General features: G+C 42.6%; 1 protein-coding gene across 1 annotated transcript in view; it reads right to left on the bottom strand.

Moving 5' to 3' along the window:
* Etv5 (ETS variant transcription factor 5) overlaps positions 1–23,656 on the bottom strand; it is a 59,864-nt gene that overhangs the window by 24,014 nt on the left and 12,194 nt on the right. The window contains exons 6-7 of the mRNA XM_004834838.4: positions 8,571–8,700; positions 7,390–7,677 (exon numbers count right to left, since the gene is read on the bottom strand). Coding sequence (XP_004834895.1) covers positions 7,390–7,677; positions 8,571–8,700 — 418 coding nt within the window. The remainder of the gene's footprint in view (positions 1–7,389; positions 7,678–8,570; positions 8,701–23,656) is intronic.

Raw genomic sequence — 23,656 nt, 5'->3', positions numbered from 1 at the left:
CCCCGGTAAGGCCTTTTCGGTGCTGGTTTATTTAAAGCGGTTATTTATTTGTCAGATTTAGATAGCGCCTTTCCTCCTAAGAGCTCACCCACGCCACCAACATTTGGTTTACGTTATGAAAACCGTTAGATGCTTTTTCTGCATTTCCTTTTTGGTTTCTGCTGCCAACATACTGAGTAAACACAATGCTTATGGATTAAAAAAAAAAAAAAGGAGCAAAGTGCAGATCCAATGAAGGCTCCACAGTGGCTAAGGCTGCCAGGTGAATTAGTGATGGCTCAGAAGCCAGCGTTCATAGACACTGCAAAATCTGCCAAGAACCAAGCCCATATGCACTTTCTGTTGCGGCTAAGAGAAGATGATGGGAAATAGAGAAGCAGCATAGTTGAGTGAGAGGCTCTGGCTGTGAGGTCAAAACAGCCAGGGCTGAAATCCAATCGTTGCCACTTACTAGCTATGATGTTGTATGAGTTAGGTAACTGCTCCAAGCCTCGGTTTCTTCACCAATAAAATAAGAACCACTAGGATACCTGTCTCAATGATCTGTCGTAAAGATTACAGAAGATAATCCAGGGAAGCCAGCTGTGGTGGTGAACACTTGTAATCCCAACACTTGAGAGACAGGAGGATCAACACAAGTTAACAAAGCCTGAGCGTGGAGGCAAATCTCTGTAATCCCAGCACCTCGTCAGGTTGAAGTGGGAGGATCATGAGTTCAAGTCCCAGCTGGGTAACTTACTGAGACATTATCTCAAAACAAAAAATTTAAACAAGGGCTGGGGGATACAGCTCAGGGCATAGGCCTTGGGTTTAATCTCCAGTATGGGGCCGATGGAGGGGGAATAATTCATGTAATAGAGCCCAGCATACTACTATGTAAGTATTCAATGCATGTGATATTCAGCTGCCCCATCTTTTCTCCATAAGCCCTTAGCTAAAATCAGAAGCTATATAAACATGAAAGATTTTAATTAAATCGAGAGCTCACTAGTTGCCTATAATATCCATTCTCCTTTTTCAGAGAGAGAGAATATTGTCTTTTATTATGGGTAGCAACATGTCACCCAACTTCACGTTCATGTTTACTTTCCCGTCGTATTATGAGGAGCCAGGCGCCGCTGTCCTTTTCTAAAAGCACAACAAGAAACTTTGAAACAACTCCCAGGGCTCCCTCCTTGAGGCTGCTCACTGCTGCTGAGACTCAAACTGGCCCAGCTCAACTGTAAGCAAACACTCGAGAGACGAGCAAAACCTCCATTCTAGGCCAAGACAGCAGTGTAACTTCTCGAGATCAGATCTGGGGAAAGAAAGGTGCTGGATGTAGGACATGTCCCTAGGACATTTGATGGTGAGAGTGTTAGTTGTACATACACAGCATTAACCTGTCTGAAGATAGAGAACTCTGAAAAACTTAACATTAAATAATGAAGCAAATGAACATTCTGAGTTTGTGGTATCTATACCGTTTTAGGAAGAATAAAGCATAGCTTATGGGAAATAAAAGCAATATTTAAAAAAAGTAAAACTCTCTTAAGAGCTAACATTTCCTAAACACTTTCTCTACCCCACAGTGGTTTTACTTAACATACGATGACTTTATGTGGTTCCTATTATTCTTCCATTTCAGATGGAGAATTCAAAGCTCACCATAGTTAAGTATCTGCCTGATGTCCTACGGTAGCAGAACTGGGATTCAACCCTAGGTCTGTCAGTCTCTTCAACTTCAGAGCCAAAGACCTACACTTTTTTACAATTATTTCTATATCTGACCTTAAATACTGTTAATAACGTGTAAATAAAAATTACAGTATTTCAGGCAGTTAGAAAAATCTCATGCTTAGAAACTAAGAAATCTATTTAGAAAGAACAGAAGATTAAAACAAATGATAGAAAAGACCTGGAATTCAATTTTTAAAATGCCACAAATCAGACTTGGGTAAGGGGATCAAATAATTGATGTCTAAAGCCGGACACTTTGGGGAGTAGAAGGGAAAACCAGTACCAACTATTTCTAGGAACAAACCTTTAGTGACTGGGAAATCCTTATGTATGGTCATCTCAGTCTTAGGAAATTGTATTTATAGTATTCCATACTATAAAGAAAATAAAGAAAATTCCATACTATAAAGAAAATTTAATGAGTTAATCAAATCAACCAAAGAAGTTAGAAAAACAGAATAAACTCTCAGAAAACAGAAACAATAAAATGTTTAGGTTTTTTTGTTTGTTTTTTTTTGGTACGGGGGATCAAACTCGTGTCCTTGTGCTTGCGCAGTAGGCAGCGAAACCACTGAGCTAAATCCCTGGTCTAAAATGTTTAGTAAGAGTAGAAATCAATGAACTAGAAAACCCCCCAATAGAATAAGCAAAGCCAAAACTGATTTGTTGAAAAGACAATTGTGTTTTGCAAGGCCGAAAAAGACCTAAATAAGTATAAAAAATGAAAAAGAAACAACTACTGATACTACAGAGAATTTAAGGAGATCACAAACAACTTTCTGCCAATTAATTTAAAAATTCACACAAAATGAGAAAAATTCCTAGAAAAGTCACTGTATTTTCGTGTGTGTGTACCAGGGATCGACTCGGGTCCTTGTGCTTGCAAGGCAAGCAGCGGAACCACTGAGGTAAATCCCCGGCCAGAGTCATCGTATTTTTAAATGTAGTCAACCAAGTAGACTGTACAAGGTAAAGACACTGACCTAATAAAGTATAAATCTTCCCACAAGCAGTAAGTCAGCCCAAATAGTTTTACTGGTAAGTTCTTTAAAAAAAAAGATTCAAAGAGTAAAGAATTCCAATTTCACATAAAATACTTCAAAATTGGAAAAGGACATTCTCTGCTTATTTGATGAGCATAATAACCTCAATGATAAAATCTAGAGGACAGAGATGAATGATACCTTACACTTAATCATAAATACAGGTACAGAAGTCCGACATATGTAATCAACTTCAGCAACGCACAAAACATAATACCTAACAAACAAGTTGGGTTTATCACAAGAATGCAAGGTTGGTTTTGTATACATCAGTGAAACTTGAATTTTTTTTTTTTTGGTACCAGGGATTGAACTCGGGTCCTTGCGCTTATGAGGCAAGCGGAAAAACCACTGAGCTAAATCCTGGCCCAAAACTCTCATTATTAAAGGAAAAGAAAACCCACAACACTAGTTCATCTCAATGGCTGATAAATGTCAATACTGCTTCTTGTAAAGAACTTTTAGTAAACTAGGGCTAGAAGTAAAAATCTTTTAGCTTGATAAAACTTAATAAGACTACAGTAAACATGGTACAATGTTGAAAAGTAGCCCTCCAAAGATTTAGAACAACAATATAAAAAAATCCCTGAACACAAAACCACCTTGAGTTACAACTATTAGAAGCCCATTATTCCTTCTGTCAAAGAAGGCCCAATTAAGCACCAATTTTGGATTTTTGTGTCCTGAAGAATATCTGTGCTGCCATACCAAGCATGCTATTAATGCAAAGGAGATGTGTCAGACATGTTTATTTGATTCCAGGCCATGCTACACGTGTGACTCACTGTTGAGTTCTTTCCTTTCTAAAAACTACAAAATCTGAAAGGCAAAGGCAAACAGCAATTTATTCAGGATAGGCTTTCAGAGGAAGCAGAAACAAGGGGGAAAACCTAAGGCTATTACATGTCTTAATTTAGCATCTTTAAGCAATGAGTAGTTTCTGTTAAATCAAAATTCCAGCAAAGTTAGCTCATGCTGTCACACTTTAGTCTTTTGAGTCTAACCACCAAGGGAGAGAATTTTTGCCCATAGGATAGGTGCTTTCTTCAAGGAGCTTCTGAACATAACCAACCTGTCGATAACTTGTGGACTGTATGTATTCTGACAATTTGGCCCACTGGATACTCTAAGGTACCATCCAGAAGCAGAGGATTTTCCCGCCCACCACAGCCAATGCTTTTTGTTTCTTTGGGTTTTTATTTCTTGATGTTAAGTGTGGGACAGGGGAGCGTGTTCCAAAATTCTCAGATGACACATTTCCTTAGTGAAGGTTCTTCAGCTGAATTCCAAGAGGCTTTCCTCAGTTCAAGATAGCATGAGGGGTATCACATAGAAACATCTTTGATGTTCCTCTGCTCGGCACATGTGACCGTCACAGACAGCCTGATGGCAAACCTGGTGAGACTAGGCTGGCTGAAGGAAAAGCCCAGCTCCCCTGAGGAGCAGCTGCTCAGTCTTTCAGGATAAAGGGGAGCATGTCTGAACACGCCAGGTTTACATCCTTACCCCTCCTCACAGGGAGGAAATCACTGGCGGCTTCCAAGTGTTGTGTAAGAATGTACTTTTGACTAGATTATATATATTTTAAAGCATGATCCTACCAAATCACTATCAATATAAATATTGAAGATGGCGGTGACTGCAGTCTAAGGATGGGTTCTAAATCATAACTTTTATCTGCAAAAAGCTTACTCTATTCAACTAAATAGATAAGGCATACTGTGAGCAAAACCAAAATGATGTTGCCATGGGTTTAGATGCAGTGATGTGGGAACTCAGTAGGGTTTTGTAGCTTGAGACAGATAAAGGTCTGGTAGTTGACAAGATGGATAAAGTTTAAGGTTACAACGTTCATCAAGGTCACTTACTCAGCTTTTAGTGGACATCAGGGGAGGTCAGCAGGACAAAGAATCAGAAGGAAAACAAGTGATGGGAACTCTAAGTTAATGTTTTGACATCTGAATGTAGGACCTGTGTTTGGCTGAGGCCCTTCAGCTCTCCAATGCCTATTTCTTATCTATACAGTGATATTTTTTTACTGTTTTGGACTTGGAGCTGTTAAGAAGGTTCAAAGAAGCCTATTATTTCCCTTATCCTGCAAAGTATTGTAATTTGTATTAGGGAGTAAGTTTTGAAGTAATATTTCTTCCAATTTTAATAGAAAGTTAGGAGCAAAGGCTAAACTATAATTACTAGCAAAAGCAATCTGTACCACTTTGGGGGGCAGGAAGAGAACTTATTAAGTGTGTGATTATTAAGCTTGTTATTATACAAGACTGTAACTATTTTTGTAACATCAAACCAGGGATATTAATGTCTTATTTTCTGTGTGCTATCCAGTATCTACAAGCAAAAACACTGTCATGTTTTTGATGTATTTTATATCACACAATTATCTCATGGACAGATATTAATAGACAAAGACAATTCTAATTCAGAGTACTGAGAAATTTTTAAGTTAAAAAAATGTAGGCTGAATTAAGGACACGAGTAGATGAGAGGGCTTGATAGATAATCATTTCTCGAAGTGTGACAACGCATTCAGGTCCCAGCAACTAGTTAGAGCTGAGAAGGGGTCTGCATTTCAATCCATCATCTCCCCATTCCCGGGGCTTCCTGTGCGCCCCCAGATTTGAGACTGCAGTGCTCTACTGCAGAGATCTGGGCACCCCAGTACTGTATTGATTCAGGAACTGAGAGAATACTTCACTCTTCACCCCAGTTCTCTCTGATCACCTCAGTGTCTTTTTGTTTAACCCTCTTTCCTACAAGCAAAGTGTAAGAGGAAGTAGTTCTGCAGTGGACAGGCGGAACCGCCGGGGGAAAAATATACCTACATTCTGATTCCTGCCTGCCTCCCTTTGGGTACCTGAGGGAAGACAGTCATAAATCTCAGGAATCCAAACCATCTCCTTTTTAGGGGAGGCTGGGTAGCCTGGAGAAAAGCCTACTCCATATCTGGGACTAAGGGCTATCTCCTCCAGACTAAAGGTATATCTCCTCCAGCCGGCGCTGCTGGAGGGTAAGTAACTTCCAGGGAATTAAGACAAGTTTCCCTCTCAGCTCAGTTAACCATGAACATAATCTATTATACAAGCTCCTGGATAAAAAACAAAGACTGAGAGGGAAGTATCAGGAAAACACATTTCACATGAAGTAATAATTTTCCTTTACCCATGGTATAACAAATACAAAGTCTGCAAATTTTTTCAAATACTGAATATATACATCAAGTTGTCTCCCCTCTCCAATTAATAACCCCTGCTGAAAACAGGCAAGATGCAGCTTAAAAACATAACTCCCCCCCAATAAAATTACTAAAATAGAAGTGGATCTAGGCCAGAGGTCACCAACTGGCAGGCCTTTCTGGTAATTCGCCCACAGAGAGGTTTTGTTTAGTCTGCAAAATGTTGATGTTTTTAATTTGAATTAGTTGCCAGTTAAAAAAAAAACAAAATCAAAACTGTACTTCTCACATAAAAACCCAAATCTCTCAGTTCTCTTGATGAGCCCAGTGGCAACAGAACCCCAGTCCCGAGCCAGGGCCTGAGTCAACAGGCCCCTTATGGCCCCTTCAGCCTGGGTGTTCCTGGCCCTCGGCCTAGCGGAGGGAGTAAACACCATCCAGCCAGCCGGTATTAGGCGGTTCTTCATGGTGGCTGTCAGAGAAGTGGGAGGGAGATCAGAACCAAAGTACTGTATTATTCTTCTGCATTTCATCTAGAAACAAGGTAAGCGACCTCCAGTAAATACCGAAAGCACCTGGGTTGGGTTGGGCCGGGCAGAGGGAAGGTACACTCAAGACAGAAGTGAAATGCAACAGTCACCGTCCTGTAGCCCTCGATTACAACATTGACAGGTACCGTTACCTCATCGCTGCAGACTTGTAATAAAAAAGCCAAGCCCTAGGGCTTCCTGCAGAAAGAAGGACCCCAAGTATCCAAAACTCTACCATTGCCCAAGTCCAGAGGCTGGAAGTTAAAAGGTCACATTTGCGGAGTGCACGGTTCTCTTTGTACCTTTACTTTTTGGTAAATGAAGGGCTCCGGACAAACTACCTCTGATGCTTCGAGTCCCTTGTCAGGAATATTCAATGACCTGGAGTGTAACCAGGAGATTTCTATCTCAAAAGCAAATCGTTATAACCAAGGTCCTTAACTAAACAACAGCTGAAATGTGTTAAATCAGAGGAATAATGCCTCCTGTATCTCAGCAATCTTCCCTAATATGTAAATAAAATGGTAATAAAATAATCATGGGGAACATAAACCAAAGTTCAACTCTGGCAGGCAGTATCCAGTTGAGGAACCAGGAGCTCCCTTCTTTGAGGGTCAACAGGTTGTAAATTCTGGGCAAATCCCCCTCTTCTTGCTCTGTAGGGGGGGCACTAATTACCTCTCCCTTATCTGCTTCATAAGGATGTCGTACTGTCTATAAACCATTCGGAGCTGTTGAGGGGCAGCATGGCACGTGGACAGGTCATGTCCCTATCAGTCTTACCTCGCAAGATGCCTCTGTGGAATGTGACTTTATTGGTACCTGGCAAACCTGAGTAAGTGCTTCCCCTCTCCCAGTGAGGACAGGAGGCTCGAGGCACACAGTTGAGAAAGTCCATGGCGGCACCCACCTCTGTTCTGATGGATACTGGTTTTCGGGCATCATCTTTGGCATCTGCAGGGGCTGATGTGGTGGTCGAGGGACCGCAAAGGTTTGTTGCTGTGGTCCAGGTTCTGGAAGCGGATGAGGGGTGGGGGCAGGGCCCACAGCTTGGACTGGGCCAGCTCCGGGGGCATGCGCTGAGGTGGGCAGAGTTGCCTGGGGTGGGGGAAACAAGGAATTCTGATGGGTGGGTGACAGAGGTGTGGTAGGAGGGGTTAATGGCTTGAACCCAGAGGGAGGCTTCCTATCATAGGCACTGTAAACAGAAAAAAAGAAGGAACCATTAAGCTGCAATGAAGCCATCAGCATGGTTACCAGGTCCAGCAGAACACTAGTTTGCAGCCCATTGTTGCCAGGAAATGGCAGCATTAACATAGTTAAACTGCTAACAGCCCCAAGGGAATATTTGTACCTCTGAAAAGTGACAAACACACTGCGTCACAGGGACTTGTTTAACACTTCTAGTGATTTTTCTCAAAGATAATTTTAGCCTCTGCTTCCGGTTTCCTTTATCCCTCCTTCTACAAGAATTCTCTGTGTTTGCGCCAGTGTAGGGGCGGATGGGTGAGGGGAGAAGGGAGCCTCAGGCGCTCTCTGGCCCCCTCTCCTCAGTATTCCAGGGTTCCCAGGGATTACTTCACTTTTCCAGGAAGGTAAACTTCTGATGTAACATCACTAGCATTAACAACTCTGCTCCTCTGCCTGAAGGCGATGTGTGTTTACCTTCCACAGCAAAGAAGGACTTTAAAATTAAAGCTTCATTCCTGGAGCCTGGATATTCTTAAGTAAAGGGCATAAGCATGGGGCTTTTTTGTATACTCTGATTTGAAGATTACATCCTTGGTGCTTAAAGTTCACATTAACATACGATAGGCACAAAGAAGTACATTATCACCTGCCTCAAAGCCACAGACCAAATATCCCAGTATTCCAGCCTCTTTCCCTGAGGAGGGCTCGGTACTTCATGAACTCAGCTCCCTACGGAGCCACCCCACTTTAGTAAGTTTGTCTTCTGTGTGCAGCACAATGGCCCCAGGAGGAGTGGGCTACAGGGAGAGGGTGACATGGCTAGGAGAGAAGGGGATGCTCTACGCTGAGGGTCTGCTGAGGGTCTGCTGGCGCACACCGGAAATGCGCGGCCTCACTCACCAGTAGTTGTAGAGGCACTTTTCTCCGTAATTAGCACCGAGAGCCTGCTCGTGGCTGCAGGCCGACAGCTCCGAGGAGGGGCTGTGCAGCTCCCGCTTGATCTTGGTTGGAGGGGGGGCATGAAGCACCACTGTGAGGAGGAGAGGGATGGGGGTACAGAGAGAGGACAGTCAGTTACTGGGGTGCACAAGCCTTCCTTCTATAGCTGGCTTGATTGTTCTTGGAATTCAAGTCACACATCAGGGAAAGCAAAACACATACATAACCTCCTTTCACTGAAAGCCAATTAAAACCTCTTAAAGCCAGATATCATCAACTGATACCTTTAATTAGCCAACCCCCCCTTCCTTGGTCATGGGTTTTGTTTCTCAGAGGCTCTGAACTCTTAAAAATCCATGGGAGACGATGGGTCCTAGAGAAAATGCAGGTGGTAGTAGGATGCCTGTCAGGTAAAGGGGCCGAAAACCAAGACCAGACCAGGCCACAACAAGCCTTTATTAGGGAACGGATCTGCCGGGCTGTCTCTGAACAAAGGAGAGGCAAAAGCAATATGGCCGGGGCAGGGAGAGTCTTATGGAGACTGGGGTGGGGTTTGTAGGGGCTGAGGTGAGGTTGAGTGAGGTAGGGACTAAAGGAATGGAGGAGCCGGTGATGTCACTAGGTGGTAGGAGGTGAGCGAGTATTAGGTTACTTTCTAGGCGGGAACAGGGGCATGCTGGGAAGAAGGGTTTGTTCTTTGGTGGGAGCAACCATCTTGGCATGATGTCACACAGGGGAGGAGGCAAGGCACCATAGGAAGAGGGCAGCTACTATACATAATAGCTGCTGAGGTGGTGGGAGACCTATCAATGCCAAGAGATGTAAACATGAGGAACTGTTTCCAAAAAGCACAAAAGAGCTGGAAATGGGTTGACAGACATATATAAAGCAGACATAAATAAGCTTATCAAAAGGTTGAAAATGCTGTGGCATGGGCCTGGGGATTTAGCTCAGTGGTTCCACTGCCTGCCTTGCAAGCGGAAGGATCCGAGTTTGATCCCCGGTACCAAAAAAAAAAAAAAAAAAAGAAAGAAAGAAAATGCTGTGGCAAGTCATTTTATTCAGCTGTATATTTACCAATTAAATATATAATGCTGAAAAAGAAAACTCCTTCAAAAGTAACTAAATGTCAACTCTGAATAAGAAAAATTCAATTTCAGGAACATTACAAAAAATTTTTAAAAGAAAACAGACCAAACCCACTGCCTGCGAAAGGCCAACGGTGGACAGGATACCTGCCCCCACCCCCATCCCCGGGCCGGTGAACAGGCGGCGGAGACGTGGGTTCCCACGGCCCTTTCATACACGCCAGTCATGTATGTCGGTCCGTCTGAACGGAGTGGAGTCCCTTAAACTCGGGCTGCAGGTTTGCTCCGGTGCACAGGGGTTGAGAAGTGCCAGGACCCTCAACAGGTGCTCGGGTCACGAGGGTTCCACCCCCACGCAGGGTTACTGTCCCGGTGGGAGTGAGTTATCCTAGAACGGGTGGTGACAAAATAAGCCATCGCTTGGGCATCTTTCCAGACATTCCCTTTTTCTTCTGCTTTTCTTCATATAAAACACGAACACTTCACCAGATGCTCCCAGCCCCCCAGAACCCTCAGCCAAATAAACTTATATTCTTTATAAACTTTCCAATCTCTGGCACTCTGTTATAGCACCAGAAAATGAACTGGAGGTAGTGTTAATAAAGTGCATAGAGCGGTTGCTTTGTTTGGAAGCCAACTACATATTCCATATATGGTTCTGAGAAGACAAAGAATTTTTCAAGACAAGGTGACTCACATCCAGTGACCAAAAACCCCCAAGGAACAAAAAGATAGGTGTGCCTCTTTGCGAGGCAGCCCTTTCCCCAAAGGAGGAGGACTCCTTCTAAGGATGCAGACTGTGAGCTCTGTCTTCTTTCTGCTCATGAGACTGAATGGCTACTGTCTGTGCAGCTGCCTTGGAGGGAGGGAAGGCAAGTTAATCTTCTATGTGGCCGCTTCCCACTGTATCAAAGGTCTCATTAAGCAGCTAACCACAGTCAGTGCCCTGGTGACCCACTAAAATTTTGTTTGACTCATTGTTTACTCCTAAACACTTTCAAGGAGTTCGGTTAATTTTTAGTGGTCATACTAAGGAGAAATGGGTACACAATTGTCCCTTTTCCATCTGATAAGGCTGAAAACTCTGCCCAGTGAACTGGTTTCTCCAGTGTGTCCTAAACCCCAGGTTCTGGGGTCATTATGAACACATAAGGCAGGCAAACTCTGTCACTGATGACAGGCCTAGCAGAGCCAGCTCCTGCCAGGGACTGAGTGGAAAGGCCTGGTTTTCATAATTCCTTTCTTACATAATGCCAACTGCTTTTCCAGAATACATGAAATAAGTGGAGAACTAGCAGATTATATTTAGAAGTCTAATATTAGAGTCCCTCATGATTTTTTTCTCAATGGTGACATCATGGCAGCCAACATTCAATTATTATCAAATGTTTTCAGATATGCAGACATGGAAAGTAGCGACACTTGTTTGAATGTTAAGAAACAAGAAGGGCAAGTCAGATTATTCAGAGAAAGCCATTCCTCCAACACAGGGAATATTCTCAGCATGGCTCTTGGTCAGTCACTGGCTTTCTGTTCACCAGTTTTCTGCCATAAAAGTTTGAGCAAAATAATAAGGGAACGTAATGATGCCCCAATATAAACAAAAGCTATATGCCCTTGAAAAGTCGAATTGCTTACTTTATCTAAAGATAATCATTATAATCACTGCGTTACCTCAGTCTAGAAAGTAAATGATTACGGTATTATTCAATTTTATAATTTCCGGTTTTAGAAATGTTTTGACATTTTCACATTATTATTATACAAGTTGCCAGTTCTGCTTAACACTAGAGTACAAACCACCCTGCCCAGAAAGAAAAATTTTACAATGATTTCAGAAGCAGCACATAACCATTTCAAAATGGAATCTGAACTGCCAGCAAATTCTGGTATCTTGATTTATTCAAATTTAGAGCGAACTCTTGGCGTGTATCACACAACCTGGGCTGTCAGTCATATAGTATCCGCTCAGATGTGAACCTTGTGCTCACTGTCATAAAGGGGGTGTTCAAGAAGCACTGGATGAGCGAATGAGTGCATTGAATTTCCAACTGGTTGTTAACCTCGAAGCCAGAGACCACAATCCACCCTGTAAGTCTAGGCACAGTGTTAGTCATAAACAGTATTCTTCCCAAGAATCAACCATTTCAAAGAGAGAGAAGATATGGAACATGGCAGGAACAAGAATGGAAAAGTTTCACTGATCTACACCGAGAGCCACTACAGGGCCCCTAAGCACCGTGAGGAAGAAGCTCAGCACCCCCAAGTTTTGCGGTGCTAGAGGGACCTCATGGGAGGGACCTCACGGTGCTGGGTTGTCAGCCAGGGATAGTGGTGTATCTAAAGGAGGCACTCAGAAGCCCCAGGATGGCTCCTGGCTTTCAGTCTGTTTCCTCATTTGTAAAGTGAGGTATGCGATGCTCCCTTAGAAATAAAGAAAATGGCACAGCACCTTGCAGATGGTGCTATGATGCTGCATAATTATACCCCGCGCTTTCAAAAATAGAGAACCTCTGCACAGCCGACTCACCGAACCATGGAGGATGGAGGCCTAGGAATGGAAGAGACAGCAATGAACTGGAATTGAAAAGGGATCAGGAACTCTTGAGGAAGTTTGAAAAGAAATGCTAAAAATGTTGACTATGGGCTGATCAACAACTATAATTAGAATCTTTGCATTTCAGCTCAGAGTTACAGAAGATGGGCCCACAATGCGGGTCAATGGGGCCCTGATAAGAGTTCAAGATTATTACAGACTACCTTTTTTTGCCATAAAGATTTATTTTTTTGAGGGCCGGGGATTTAGCTCAGTGGTTCTGCCTCCTGCCTCGCAAGCGCAAGTTCCCAAGTTCAATCCCCTGTACCACACACACAAAAAAAGATTTATTTTTTCTTTTTCTTCCCCTCTTCCTCCTCTCCCTCCTCCCACTTCTCTGAATATTCTGTGTTTTTAAAATTTTTTCATTCCTGAGGAACAAACCCAGGGCCTCCCATTTGCCCTCTGAACTAAATTATCTTCTATGGCCAAGTGATCTGAAGGTGCTGGGAATATGATGGTAAGCAAAACAGACAAGGTCCCGCCTTCATTGCAGGTGTAATTCAGTGAGAGACTTGATTTTTAGTCTTCTCATCAATGCAGTTAAGAGATACACTGAATTAAGTTAATTCGAACCCTTGCACTTACACCTAAGAACCCAAGCCCCAAAGGAGTTGATGGCACTGCCCAAGGTACTGGAGGTATCTGAAGGGAGGAGACAAGGGCTCCCCACTGTCACTGCAGCAATCTTCTACCATACTGACAGAAATGGGGATGGACCACTCAACTACTCTGTACATTAGAATTAGAAGACATACACCTGTTTTCAACTCAAACAACAAAATACCACACTAAAACCAGTTGAGAGTGCTCTGAAATGAAGGGAAAGTGGATGAAAAGAACTGATTCCTCAATAAAGGAACAAGGAAGATGAACTACGGACAAGGCTGCTGGATAGGTAACGCCTTACCATTCACTTAGTACCATGCTGCCTGCCCTTACATACTGCTATGGTTTAAATAGGAAGTGTTCCCAAAACTCACTGGGGATTTATCCCCAGAGATGGGCCTAGGACGTTACTGAATCACAAGTCTGATAACCTCATCAGTCCATGGATGAGCTCACAGCTGGTCAGGCTATGAGGAGGCAGGGCCCAGTGGAGGAACAGGTGCCAGGGGTGTGCCCTTGGTGGGTGTATCTTGTCCCTAGCCCTTCCACTCTGTCTGGCTCTTACCCCTCTGCTTCCTAGTCACCACGAGATGAACAGCTCTCCTCCACCTTGCCCTCGACCACAATGTTTCTGCCTCAACACAGGTCTAAATGCAACCGACTAAAATCATAAGCCCAAATAAACCTTTCTTCCTGTAGGGTTTTTTTTTCTCCCAGTTATGCTGTCACAGTGCTAAAAAGCTGACTAACACACATACTTTATTCAATCTCCCCAACCCAATGGGAAAACTACCTCCACTGTCTTCTTATAGACAGAAAAGCAAGGCTCATAGCCTGTAAGTGGCAGGGATTTCTACCCAAGCAGTTCTTGCTCATTCTCATATTGCTCCCAAAGGGAAATCTGAGAAAAAAAGACTGAGTCAGAAAAGGATTAAAGAAACAGGGAAACAGAAGCAAAGACAAGCCAGATGACTGGAAGATTTTTTTTTTTTTGGCCAATTCACAGGGCTGTATTTCATGTTTACTCTGCATTCTCCAGCTGGGACATACTGTACCTCAGACACTTAAGTCCACTCAGGAATGTACACTTTCCTCTGTCTCTAGGACACCAAGATGCCTAGGATCCTCCTTTACCCCTATCAGCAACTAACCTCTCTGACTTTTTTTCCTCCTTCCCTTGGCTCCGGTTCCAGTGTGCCACCTCTCCCTTACTCTCCCTTCTCTACTCCAGCTGATCAAAGTCTGCTCCTCATGCAGAAAGGTGCAAGCACTCTGGAAGACCTGGTATCTTCTACAGCCAGTGATTGAACACTCACACTCCACACTGTTGGCCACACGCCATTTCTCACCCCAGAAACCTTGCCTTTCCTTCAAATTTCTTCTGGATAACCCTTCTTACCATCCAAGGCAAGAACACTTTGAGTGAGCTGTCTGTAGCCATACTTAACTGTAAGAATTCTAAGGATCTATCTACATAAGTACATGAAAGTTTCTACTTGTCAGGAGTAGGAAAACCAAAGGCAGCTGGTAAGATTTAATTAACTCCAAGTCTGTGTATATGCACTATAAGGTATAATATACTGCTTTGAAGTACATTGTAACACTGTTTTAAATTTAGGTATTAACCAACTTAATTTCATGGTTGCTTTTCTTATTAAACCAGTGAAGTTCTTGGAAGATTTTTAATTTTTTTCTTTGTACCAGGGATCAAACTCAGGGCCTTGAGCTTGTGAGGTAGGTGCAGTGCCAGGCACAGTGCCACTGAGCTAAATCCCCAGCCCCAAGAATTTTTAATTTTTAAAATTTTATTTTTTTATATAGCACAACATTTATTGGTACATTTTAGAGATACATAATGATAACATTCATCGCAGGGAATTTGCAAGGATTTTTTAACATTAGACAGTGGCCTAGTCCTGGTCAGTCCAAAAAGGTAAGAAAAATAAATACAAGGAAAAACGATTAAAAGGAGAACTATAACAGTTATTCACAGATGGTCTGAGTGGGCACACAGAAAATATAAAAGTATAGTATTCACAAAGTGTTAAGAACTAACAGGCTAATTTGGCAAGGTCACTGGATACAAGGTCAATATATATAAAAAAAACCATTTCTATATCTAGTAACTAAAACAATGTGAAATTCACAAAAGACGTTCACAGTAGACTTTAAAAAACCAAATACCTAAAGATTTATCTACTAGAAGGCATGTAAGATGCCTATACTGAAAACTACAAAACACTAAGAAAAAGTAAAGATTCAGTAAGCGGAAGGATGTATAACGTCATGGATTGTAAAGCCTGGCGTTGTGAAGACATCAGTTCTCCCTAAATTTATCCATAGGGTAATGTAAGCCCAAACCAAATCTTGGCACTACACAGAAGAATGAAGAAACTACATTTAACATGGATGAATCTCACAAACATGCTGGGCAAAGGGCAGACACAAAAGTACACACTGTATGAATCATTTGTAGAAGGTTAAAAAACAGGCAAAACTAATCTATGGTGTTTAAAGCTGGGATGGAGGTTACCGTCAACGAGGGACCCGTAAAGGGGGCGCCCAGAAACTTCTTGTGTTCTGAAATTGTATCCTCATCTAAATGCTTATGCCTATCTATGTTCATACTTTTTCCTTCTATTATCTTTATCCAGTTTTAGGATTAGCACAATGTTGAGTTCCTAAAATGAGGGGAGAAGTGTTCCTTCTTTTTTCTGCTTTAATTGTTTGATATAATTTATTGGTTAAAATGTTTATGAGCCTGCTGTTGTCATATAGGTAGGTTTTCAAGCTAGGAATATACTTTCTTTAATAGGTGCTATTCAAACTTTGTATTTCCTCCAGAGTTAGTTTCATTAATTTGTCTTCCAAGGTACTTCTCAGAAGTTGTCAAATTTATTTCAAAAAAGATTTTTGTAATATGCTTTCTATATCCTTTTAAATTCTGTACAATCTGTGGTAATGTCTCCTAGATCTTGATATTGTAATTTTAAAAATGTATACTTGATATTGTGTAACAGGAAGAAAAGGTCTAAAGGAGCAGGGGAAGTGGGAGGGGTAGGGGAAGGAAAAAAGGGAAAAGAAAAAATATGAGAAAAGGAAAAAAATGGAAACAAAGCCTTTGCAAATAGGGAAGGGCAGAGCGGGTGAAGGGAGGGCAGGGGAAGGGGAAAAAAATAAGAACCAAGATACTCATGTAATGGTACAAGATCCCAATGATGAATGTAACTGTATTTTACACCTAAAATGTACCAATAAACTTAATGGGGGAAAAAAATTAAATGCTTATGCCATTTGTGGAAATTCATCTAGCAGCTGTACCCTCAATTTCTATGTGATACTTCAATTAAGTTTCTACTTTGAAAGGAAAAGCAGCCCTGTCTTGGTGCAACAGCACCACTGAACTAATACGAATATTTCTGTGATTACAGAAAATCTTCTGTGATGGTATAGAAATAATCTTCCAAAGAAATAAGCCAATTGTTTTAAAATAGAAAAGAATAGCTACGTTGGCCTATTCAAGAGCAGCAGTGATTCCCTCTGTTCACAAAATATGTTTTGTGCCCACAATCCAGGCCTGTGGACTCTGTCCACAGCAGCTAGCTCACATCGAGGCTGGGTGTGAGGTTCACCATCATAGCACATGGACCAAATGAAGGGAAAATACTTCACATAAATGTTACAGTGAGTGACAGTTCCATTCCAAAGGAATTTTTTAAAATGACGAAACCAAGCTGGGCACAGTAGCATATGCCTATAATCTCAGTCTTCGGAGGCTGAGGCAGGAGGACTTGAAAGTTCAAGTTTCACTAGGCACGTTAATTCCCAGTAGTACAAAATGAATGAATGAATGATGAAGACAAGCCACTGTGATCTAACAAGGCTTTCCTTGGTGTCTAAAAATCATCAAAGTTTCAATTTGCCACAGAGTTTGCTGTGAGTACATAAAATATTCATGCAGCTGAGGCATTTAAAGAAATTGCCCATTAGTTATGCTGTGGCCTGAGGGAAGAGAAGGACTAATCTCCATCTTTATGCTCCTGCTTCACACTCAGGCATTGCGCACCTTCCACCAGTCGTCACCATTAGGTTTTGTTTTGGGGTGTTCCTTCTCCCTTCTTCAGTTGCATTCCCTTCATGTGGGACGGACTTACTTATGTTTCCCAAGTCAGCTGTGCAGACCTGACCTTGGGTGAAGGCCTTATTTGGCGACACTCAAAGGCCTCAGTCCTCTTCCTTCACATGGAAAGCTGGGTCTCAGGACAGAAGTTGACCAGAAGACAAACACCTGCTTCTGAATGGCACGCACATGAGGCTAGGTTGCAGGTGGCTGGCCTCTGATCCAGAGCCTCCCGCAGCCCTTCAGAACAAAGGTGACGTGGAATGTTCCAGAACAGGCATGGCCAGATACTCTGAGGATTCCACAGCCACAATCCTGCAGCGACGGCCTAATCCTAAGGTTACTACTTTCTTGGCCACCAGCTTTGGGTCACTGCTCTTCTCTAGACCACCATCATCCCACTTTATCTCACTAGAGAGGAAGAATTGTGTACTGTTTAGTTCAAGAACTGGGGGTGGGAGGCAGGGTGCGAAGTCTGAGACATCTGACCATACTACTGCTTGGTGGTGGCAAGTGTGTGGAAGATGAGGAAAGGAAGCACAAGAAAGAATATTAAGCTGGCAGACACACTATGTGGCCTCTTCTCCCTTGATTCACTCATCTTCGTCTCCCACTCACAAAGACCGGATTTAAGTCACCAAAGGGATTATTTTCTGGGCTCTGAGGTTTGAAAAACAAAACAAAGCCGGAAGTCTGCTTTGAATCCTACTTTCACCTTTTCAGACTCTGGCCTTCTTTGACAAATTTTGAGACAAAGCTCACACAGCCAATTAGAAGGAAAAAGGAGAACTCAACTTTTAAGTTCTACCATATTACCAGAAGGGGTCAGGACTATTTCTCTATTTTAGGACTGAGTGGATTAGAAACCTATTTCAGGCATGAAAAGTAGTATAACCATATTTTTGCTAATTGCTGTAGCAGCACTAGAGAATGGTACTGACAGGAAACAATACCCTGCTTCCCGGAACAAGGAGGTTCCCAAGGAGATAAGGTAACCGGATGGTTCTGGCATTAAAGACCCTCTGGAAAAGGAGATGCCTAAGATTTCCAAACCCGACAAGAAGCACGCTCAAACTTGTCTGAACGGTTAACATTGATCCTGCCTGGCAACCGTTTCCAAAAATAAAAATGTTATCAATTTTAGTTAGGGAGCAAAGTTCTAAAAGCAGAACTGGAGGAGGTACAGGGGAATGAGCCATTTTAAATGAACATAACTACCTTTGGAAGCATAAATTCTCTATAAATAGCAAAATCAACTATTAAATCAAACTAAAACATTTATTTTTGAAGTAAAAATTTTTAAGGAGTCCCTCAAAAAGGCATGAACTATTTCTGACAACGATTATCAACATCTGACATGCTCTGTTCTTCTAAGTGCAACACAGTAACATAGATTTGAGAAGTGAGAGAACCAATGAAATAGGAGATTTCCAGGGCTAAGATCAGCGTTTCTCTAGGCTGTTTGCATTTCTATACACACTTTTAAAATGTACTCTTAAAAAGTCAATAACTGGCCAGGACTCTTTAAAAAAGGTCAATGTTATAGGGAAAAGAAGCAGGGAGAGTACTATAGATCAAAGATCCATGAGGCATAAAAGAAATTCTTAATTCAATCTAGATCAAAAGCAGTATTGGGCCAGGGATTTAGCTCAGTGGTTTCGCCTCCTGCTGCGCAAGAGCAAGGACCCGAGCTCAATACCCAGTACCAAAAAAAAAAGCAATATCAACACCAGCTATAAAGATATCTAGGGACAAGTGGAGAATTCTGAATATTACCGAGTAAGTTATTTTTTTAGGCTGTGGAAAAGACTGTCTTAATTTCCAGAGATGCATGTTAAAGCACATGGAGATGAAATATCATAAAGTCTGCAACTTTCTTTCAAAATGGTTCAGAAACGGGCCGGGGATTTAGCTCAGTGGCATAGCACAGCACCTGCCTGGCAAGCTCGAGGTCCTGAGTTCAATCCCATCCCCAGTACCAAAAAAAAAAAGATATATGAGAGAGCAATGAAGCAAACATAGCAATTTATTTTTAAAATAAATCAATAAAAAGATATTATACCCCGTTTCCTCTAAGAAATAGAAAAAATTCTTGAGAAAAAAAATCCTTCAACTTATGCTTGACTAATATGTCAAAAGTAGAAGTGCTAAGAACTTCAAACCCATGAAGAAAGCCACCCTTGGCTTGCTACCAAATTGGAAGAATAATACAGCTCCAGGAATCTAAATTTACACAAGGATAAATGTTGGTCAGAATCTAACATCTAAGCCTGTGGTTCTCAAGTATTTTGTTGGCCTTGGCCCACTTAGAAAGGACAAGGACAACACCCAAAAGAGGGCAGAATGCGGAGTGCCACTGTTGACTATTCCCTGCTGCCAGCATTTCCACTGCTGGGTAAAAACAGCAATTACAGAAGTATAAAACAATCAACCAAAGTAACACCTACCAGCAATTCCATATGCATACTAATGACAAATAACAAGAACTCATTTGTATGTTTAATCTAAGACCATGAAGTATTCTTGGAGAAAAATGGAAAATTTCGACTCCTTGGGAATATACATGCACAACAGGTGGGGGGGACATGCTCAGAACAGCTGGACAATTCAGTAGATTTCATCCCGAACCCTCAAAAGAACACCGTGTAGCCATCACCATTCTGTGAAGGTTGGCAGAATTACTTGTGCGGCCAACAGCTAGGTGGGCACACACTGAACACAGGGTCTGACATTTTAGGGCAGGCTAATTCTGTTATCTCAAACTGCAAGAACAGCTGCTTTTGACCAGGGCAAAGTTCTACATGAAGAAAACAAGGTTTCTGGTCTGGACTAGAATTTGGTATCAGTATGTATAGAGAAACATTGCTGCAGGATTAGCACAGTTATAGTACTCAGGATTTAAGACTGATTCTTAATCATGGTGGGAGGGAGTTATGGTGTTGATAACTCCAGGGTGTTTTGTCCTATTTGTCTTGTTGTTCAATAAGGATCAAAGGACTGACTGCTCTAGTGGTAAATGTCAGGGCCCCAGGATCTAGGATTAACCCAGAGGTAACAAAAACCATCAATGAATAATTATTGAAGGACTTCCTATATGACCAGGATCATCTTCTGTCCAATAAATAACAGAAGAGCCAAATTAGAAAGTGATAAAGCTAGTTCCTGGAACATTTGACTCCAGGAATCAGATTTCTCCTATGCAGAGGGGAAAAAAAACCCCTATAGTCAGCAGAAGAGGCTTCAAGAACTGTTGTGTGGACAATAAAAACACTCTACTGTCAGGATTTAGATTTAGCAACTTGGGTAATATAGCGTGGCTCAAGAAAAAAGGCTTTGAAGTTATAATCAATGCGTGGATTATGGAAAAAGACAGATCCAACAGTTAGGGTTACCCTGATACAGGAACAGGACCAACCAAAGATAGATTCTAGCTTTTGAGGTCTTCATGACCCTTCATGAACAGGTAGGAATAATGGAGTGAAATAACCAGAGCCAGTAGAGCCAGGTGTTGCCAGATAGAGTGAAGACAGGAGTGGGGGAAGGGGACATCACTCTTGCCCCTAAAAGCAGAGAAGGCTTGACCAGGTGTTTACGGTCAACTCTCAGGACCTTTGGGGACGGGGTTGAGATTCACCCAGAACTCTGCTAGTAAACTATTAAAAAAAATGCTAGGCAGCTTGTTTGATAAGCAGCATGGAGAATGGGACTCTAGAGAACTCACTCTTGATTCCTAATTGGGGTGGCAGGCCCATAGTTGTCAAGAACATTAGAAGATTACAACACTGACAATGGAAAACACAGGGCCCCGAGTACAAGAGGAATTAAAGGGTAGAAAAGGAGCTTAGAAAAGAACTGGATGGACTTTGAAATGTATAAATCAGTACAGTGGTACTAAAACATTTCCGAGAGGCTGAGAGGCAGTGGATGGAATTTTTCCTAGGATACAGGAATTAAGGTTCTTAAAAGAATTTCCTCCACCTAGGTTTAAAATTAGACAAGAGAACAGATAGTGCAAAAAGGTTAAGACCATGAGACCTTACTCAGTAAGCCTCTCTCCCTCTTCCTGTTTATCTCAGATAACCTGAAATCGCTGCTGTGGACTCAAGCTGACAACGGCACAGTGGGTCCAGGTCATGACACGTACAAGGTATCAGGCTTGGTGGACATCGCTTCCTTTGAGGAAACGCTGGGCTCTATGTAGACGACAAGGTGCTGCAGAGTGCACACTGATTCAGGAGTGGGGTATTTCGAAGTTTGCTTTGTGTGGTGCCAATGTTAGGGTATTTTATGCCCTTACTGCTCCCTGGAATGTGGACTGTGAGATGCAAGACAGACTGAACTGTGGAGAAACCTGGCTTTGAAGGTCCAGAAGTACAAGGACAGTTCTAAGCTTGAAAGGCCTCGAGCTGTGGCTCTTCTTAAGACCCTGGAGTAGCGCCTTTCTGGCTGAGGTCAAAGCAGAAAAGACAAACATGGGGGCTTTATACTCCCCAAGAGCATTTTGGGAAGGGGGACTGACTTGACAAGTCACATTATCTGAATTATGATGTTTATTTCTTCCAGTGACTTTATGTAAGTAACACGGGGAAGGGAAGGTGGTTTGGAGTTTGCTCCCTCTAGGCACTGGCTCAATGGTTACAACAGTGAGAAATTTCCTTGTCCCCTCTTAGGCCCTCTTCCAACACTGGTAGCAGCTGGCAGGAGCACACGATACCTCCCAACCGCATCACCAACTCAGAAGATGAAAAACTAAATTTTGCCCATGAAAGCCAGCTTGGAAGGTCACGTATGATAACAAATCGTAACCCAACAGGTGACAGTATCATTCAGGCCGGCCAGTGAAAATGAGGAGGCGACTTTATACTCCAGGGGAGTTCAAGGCTTCCTCTCCTTCTTTATTCCCCTTCCAGAGAAAAGGAGCTTAGAAAAGAATAGGACCAATTTTGATTGAGGTAGGGCTCACGTATCAATAGATATGAGGTTCTTCCATAAGAATATTTTGTGTAGAATGAGTATTTGTGACTGAGTAAGAACTTGCAGGCCAGGGAGAAATCAAAGAAAGCACTTAATAGCTAAGTCAGCCTTCTGGCACTGACTCCAAGGACAGCCAAGATAACAATAAGAGGTTCCCTGGCGCCTCAAGCACCACCTCCTTCAACTGCCTGCCACAGGCTGGGGCTTCTAGGCCTCAGCTACAGAGTGGGGACCCCTGGGATGCTGGCTGTTTTCACACCGAAGAGGCTAGCAGGATAAAAATGAACTGGCCAGATTACACCAAAGGGAGCCTCTGAGCATTATTCAGACCATTTTACTGTTCAAAGAATTTTAATATTCACAATGTATCAATATGAGGGCCGGGATTTAGCTCAGTGGTTCCGCCGCCTTGCAAGCAGAAGAACCCAAGTTCTATCCCTGGTACCAAAACAAAAACGAAAACAAAATGTATCAATATGATAGACGACTGGTTTTTCTCAAGACTATGGAAGAGGGCTAAGGAGAGCCCTTTTCTTCCCACTGCATGGCCTCACCCAACCACAGCAGATGTGACCACAAGGGGCTGTGTGTACAGTGCCACGACAGGGGGAAAAAATGCAGAATTAGGGCCGGGGATTTAGCTCAGTGGTTCCGCCGCCTGCCTCACAACCGCAAGGACCCGAGTTCAATCCCCGGTACCAAACAAAACAAAACAAAAAAACAACGCAGAATTAAACCTGAAGCCTTACCATCCCCCTTCCATCATGTACTCCCAATTTATACAATTCTCACCTAAACTGGCACGAAAGTGTAACGGTAAGTGTTCTTGAAATACTATTTAAGCCCCGTGGAAAATCTTCAACTTCGAATTTAAATTCATCTTTAAAATCTGACAGGAGAAAAACCAAACCCTAGGGAAATCGGCTTCTACCCCAGAACCATTCCCTTCTGTCTACAGCCTCCCCTCTCCTCCAAGCAGACACCTGGCAAGGGTCTTGAGGTGCCTCAGGTGTGCCTCTTTCTCCAGACCCCAGGGTCTTACTGCAAAGCACAGTATTAACTGCTCAGTGTCTAAATGCAACAGAGGGACACGTGGCTAAAATATGCGCCCAAAGAAGAAACTGTAACATCCGCTCAAAGATTCGCAGAACTCAGAGTTTGAGACCCTTTGCGGAATTACTTGCCTACCAGGCAGGAGGCTGGGGTCAGCCTGACGGGACAGAACACAATAGAGAAACGGTGGTGTGCCCAGCACACTCACCAGGCACTGACAAGAGTGCAGAGCAGGGAGCCATGGCTGAGGAGACACAAAGAAACACACCAGAGCTCCTCCGCTTTTGGAGAAACTTGGAACCTAAGGAAAACTGTTCCTTGTTTCAGCAGGAGTGAAAACTACACTGCGTTTAATATTCTTCAGACACAGAATATGCCGAAACTTTATGCTGTTTTCCTCATATTCCTCAAGAAATAAGGTTCCATGGCAGATGGGAAGGAAAGGAATGAAAAGGGAACTGAAGAGTAAGAGAAAATGTCTGACTCAAGAGATCCCTCGGCACGTTGCAGTTCCTGCTACTCAATTATTCTCCATTAAAATTCAGATTAGAAAACTTGGGGTGGCTCCAGGACCTGGTCTTCGCTGTGAGTAAACTATGTGCAAGAG

This window comes from Heterocephalus glaber, unplaced genomic scaffold, assembly GCF_053883595.1.
Source record: "Heterocephalus glaber isolate CG9 unplaced genomic scaffold, H.glaber_assembly_v1.0 deba00001504, whole genome shotgun sequence".
NCBI classification, from domain to species: domain Eukaryota; kingdom Metazoa; phylum Chordata; class Mammalia; order Rodentia; family Bathyergidae; genus Heterocephalus; species Heterocephalus glaber.
This window is presented reverse-complemented; position numbering and strand designations above follow the sequence as displayed.